Source organism: Otolemur garnettii, unplaced genomic scaffold (assembly GCF_000181295.1).
Source record: "Otolemur garnettii isolate 467f Iridium unplaced genomic scaffold, OtoGar3 scaffold00048, whole genome shotgun sequence".
Taxonomy (NCBI): Eukaryota; Metazoa; Chordata; class Mammalia; order Primates; family Galagidae; genus Otolemur; species Otolemur garnettii.
Window position 1 is genome coordinate 3,509,833 of NW_003852443.1, and position 4,805 is coordinate 3,514,637.

At 40.3% G+C, this 4,805-nt stretch overlaps 1 protein-coding gene across 2 annotated transcripts in view; it reads left to right on the forward strand.

Moving 5' to 3' along the window:
- The first annotated feature begins 6 nt into the window (after positions 1-6).
- The window catches only part of NCKAP1 (NCK associated protein 1), a 117,723-nt gene continuing 112,924 nt past the window's right edge, over positions 7-4,805 (forward strand). The window contains exon 1 of one of the 2 annotated variants that reach the window (XM_003791457.2): positions 7-193. In XM_003791457.2, coding sequence (XP_003791505.1) covers positions 86-193 — 108 coding nt within the window. In that variant the 5' untranslated portion in view covers positions 7-85. The remainder of the gene's footprint in view (positions 194-4,805) is intronic. The other variant, XM_023514145.1, reaches the window with a different exon arrangement.

Genomic DNA, 4,805 nt, shown 5'->3' on the forward strand with positions numbered 1-4,805 from the left:
GCGGGAGGGAAAGAGGCCCAGGAGAGGTTGCTGCGGAGGCCGCGGGCCGGTGACCGGGCGCGAGGTGGCCGGCGGCGGCACCACCATGTCGCGCTCCGTGCTGCAGCCCAGTCAGCAGAAGCTGGCGGAGAAGCTCACCATCCTCAACGACCGGGGCGTCGGCATGCTCACCCGCCTCTACAACATCAAGAAGGTGCGCACGGGCCGGAGAGGCCGCGGCGGGGGCGGGCGGGCCCGGGAGGGATGGAGGGCAGGGAGGCCCGCGGGGTGGGGGCGCGGGCGGCGCCGAGGGCAGAAATCTCGGCGTCGCCGCTTCAGGCCCGGCCCGGGGTCGCCACCATACGCCGCGGCCTAACGCGGAGTCCTGGGCGCCTCCCTGGGTGGTTGGCCGGTCGGCCGGCCGAGGGCGGAGAAGCCATTTCCCGGCTCCAGCGGCGGGATCGGGCTCTGGGCCCCGCACGGGGCGAGGGGCACTGCCGCCGCCGCCGCTGCCCCTTCCTCGGCGCCCCGGCTCTCGGGAACGGGTCCGTAGGCGAGGGCGGGTGGTGGGTGAGCGAAATCCTAGCGGCGATAGGAAAACTTGCGTGTTCCAGTTAAAACTGAGCTTGAATAGGACTCTGGCGGAGATGGCAGCAGTGAACTGGAATTACACCCCACATATCAATTTTTGGTGTTAAGTGTGGCAGTGTCGGAAGGGAATAGCTAAGCGAAGGAGCTCCAGATCTTCTCCACTTTGCCACTTTATTTGAGATTGCTAAATTAAAAGCCATTTGAGGGTGTGTTGTCGATTTGGGATTATTTCATTTTGAAGGTGGGGAGGAGGGGGAAGTGAGGGTGGAACCAATTTCTGAAATACTTCTAGGCTGTGAGTCACTAGAACAGGAATAACAACCTCTCTCTCCTCTCTTTACTCCTCCTCATCTTAGTTTTTCCACCCCTATCCGACAGTACCCAAACACCATTTCTTGTTTTTCCTACCCTATGTGATAGTACCAAAAACACCATTTCTTTAAAGTTCGGTGTCTGTGCAAAATCAAGACTGTAAATATGCTGCTGTTACTGCTGATTTATCGCATAGCCCGATAATTCGAGTAGCTAGAGTTTGTAGGCTCATTGAAAATCTTTACATGTCCTCAGCAGATTGAGGAGTGGAACACTGCACTGGAAGTTTAGAACGGTTGATGAAAAGAGAACATATATTACATTCATTTATCGTGGAGAAAATAAGAAAATCTCTTTCCTTTTAAGACAAGTTTGTCAAGTTTTAAAGAATTTGATAAAATATTAAGAATCTTCTTATCCAATCTAGAACCTTTGAGTTTCTAATGAATATTTGATGTCATAGCTTCATAATTATTTTTGTTGGTTTTCTAATGTATCATGAATTTTACCTTTTAGTTTAATATGAGCGGTAGGTTGTGGTAGAACTGCTTAAAAAAGGTTATTTTTATAAAATTCATATCAAGGGGTTTAAGTGTAAATAAAATTGATTTTTTCCTACGATTTTATGTAGACACTGTAATTCTAAGAAGATGACTGTCCTGGCTTAAGAATGATAAATTTTGGATAAGGACAGCTGTGATTGCAAGGATTTATTGACTTTAAACCCAGTGTAATCTGGACAGTAAGTGCAACATGCCTATTTATTTTGTTACATTTTCTGTGACAGGAGCTCAGTGTCATTTTAAAGAAGCCCTCTGTATAACCAACCAAAGAAGCCTTAGCTTATAAATTTATGTAGATGAGGAATGATTTAGTTTTAAATAGTAGTATTTACAGGTCACATTGATTTGAAATTTTCGGTGAGAGTATGTTGCTTAAAAAACTTGGAAGTTGGTTCTTATTTGAACTTTGTCCAAAAACTGAGCAAGTCTAACATTACTAAAAGTTACTAGAGCTGTGGTATTGTGGTTAAAGGAAATGGTTATGATGGTTTCCAGAAGAGGAAGTGAGAGTAACATCAAAAGTGATTTGGGTATTTGGGCAGAATACCATTTTTTAAGCATTCATTGAACATTTTTATAGTATAAATGCAATCAAACTTAAATAGTTCACGTTCGTAAATAAGATTAAATGAAATTCTGACCGTTTGAATTCTTAAAGCTCAGATCATTGCTTTTTTTCTCTAAAGCACTGTTTTTTCACTTCCTGTTTTGAGAAACTCAGCCTCTTCTATTGAACTAGTGAAATTAGAATGAATATGATCATTATTATGTATATATGTCAAGTATTTTGAGTATTGAAATGCTATATTTCAGGGCTTGCCATATATTTATGGTTTGAGAGAGATACTGCCTACTTTGCCTGATTGTGAGATCCCTTTGGGCAGGCATAGTATAATTTATTTTTCAAATGAAAGTGTTTAGGCCTTACCTGGTACATGAAACCTTGGTTAGGCCATGTTGAAATTAATGAGTTCACTTCTCTCTGTCATACACAGTGTTTTTTATACACACACACACACACACACACAGTGTGATTTGCTCTAGTTTTAATAATTGCTTTGGATTTGTTCCCTGTGCATAATTTTACATATAAATGAATCTGATAGATTTTGGATCGTTCACCCTATAGAATTGTCTGTAAGACTGGCATATCTTCCCAGCTGGGTAGGGATTGAAACATTTGTTCAAATGTCTTGCCAAAGAAGTGAGTAAGATCTGTTCACCATGTGTTTATAAGGTTCATACTGTCTGCATTCTTACTGCATTATAAACCACATAATCTTTTTAATCTCAATCTCTCCTAGTCTTTAAAAAAAAAAAAAAACTTCCACCTCAGGATATATCTCTGCCAACTAGTTACAGTGTTTTTATTAATGCATGTGTATATTAGGTTGTCTACCGGGTCTGATTACTCTATTTCAATTAGATGTATACAGTGGAAATAGTTTAGTGATCATATTTAATGCAAAATACTTTAGTGATCTAAGTAAAATAAGTTGCTATAGTCAATAATAAGTTTTTGTTACTTACTATGGACTGTAACATAGTTCTTGAAAAATGTTTTACCTTCATCAGTGGAGGTGCCTGTAGCTCAAGACGGTAGGGCGTCAGACACATACACTGAGGCTGGCGAACCCGGCATGCGCCAGCTATAACAACAATGACAACTGCAACAATCTGGCGTTGTAGTGGGTGCCTGTAGTCCCAGCTACTTGGGAAGCTGAGGCAAGAGAATTGCTTAAGCCCAAGAGTTTGAGGTTGCTGTGAGCTGTGACACCACAACACCCTACCTAGAGTGGCAGCTTGAGACTCTGTCTCAAAAAACAAAAAACATCTTAATGTATACAAGTTGTGGAAATTTTAGGTAATTTATAGTTTAATCTAGAGTGTAAGAACACGTAATAGAGTATTTTAGGGAAAAGCAATGAAGCTGATAGGAAGTTTTACATGTAAATTTATTTGTTCCTTAATTCCTTAAAATTTTTATTTTATTAAAAATATGTATGTAAGAGGATTGCCTAATCCCAAGAGTTGGAGGTTGCTGTGAGCTGTGACATCACAGCACTCTACCAAAGTGTGACAAAGTGAGACTCTGTCTCAAAAAAAAAAAAGTATCTTCCCTTTTCCAGACCTAATAATGTCACTCACTTATATATTTTTAACATTTTTAGGTAATGTTTATGTCTTTTTGTTTGAGACTGGATCCGTCTCACTCATGTTGCCTGGGTTAAAGTGCAGTGGCATCAACTTAGCTCACAGCAACCTCAAACTCCTGGGCTCAAGCAGTCCTGCCTCAAGTCTCCTAAGTAGCTGGGACTACAGATAGGTATCACTATGCCCAGCTAATTTTTCAATTTTTTGTAGAGAAAAGGTCTTGCTAGGTTGCCCAGGCTGATGTATCTGTTATAGTGTGGCAGGTTGGGCGGTGGTGGAATTAAGAGCACTGGCCCAGAAGCTTAGAGACCTGCATTCCGAACTTTACTTTGTCACTGAGAGTTCTGTAACATTGAGTAGGTGATTTGACTTCCTTGAGTTTCACTTTTCCTCAACTGTAAAAGGAGGAAAATTGACTGTAAAGGGACATTATAATTTTCCCAGCTCTGATTATATTTTCTTTATAAGTTTGTTGCGAAGATAGGGTAAAAGGTATGGTCTATTTTAAACAGTAGCTAAGCTCAGTTTAGTTTTCTATGATATAGGAGGGTAATTTTGCTGAATCAAAAAAAATGGGGGGGGTCATTTACTCTTTTTGTCCCTTCTCATTTCTTTTCCACACCATTACCAACGTGAGATTAGTCTCTGTATGAAAAAGATTTCAGTTTATACTTGGATATTTTCCCACTTGTTAAATTACTGTCTCAGAAAGTGTAAAGAACAGAGAGGAGCAAAAACTCAGCTATTGCAAACTTTTAAATGGAGTAGTTTTGGGGTTTAAATGTTTTTACTTTAAAAAATTTTTTGATTACAGGAATATTTTTCTTTATTTCCTTATAGTTTTCTCCCTGTGTTTTTGGATAAATTTATTTCTTGAGGAAAAAAATATAGGAATTGAATGTCCTTAGCTGATATCCCCTTACCAAGTAGGGGAAAAAGGTGTTTGTAAAGGGAGCAATGTAAGGTAAAGAAGGGGAACTAGCTTTAGTTCTTCCCTTTTTAGTATTTCTCTGTTTAGGGGATTTTTTCCTCTTGGTCAGTCAGAGGCGGAAGCACGCATGTTCCAAAGATTGGATTGTGGCAAATTCTATACCAATAAATATTAGAAGATTTTTTTTTCCCCCAGTGGGGTTTCATTATTGAGAGCCTAAATATGTTTAGAGAAAACAAATCCCTTGATAAAGATGAACTTAAATTAAAAAAAAA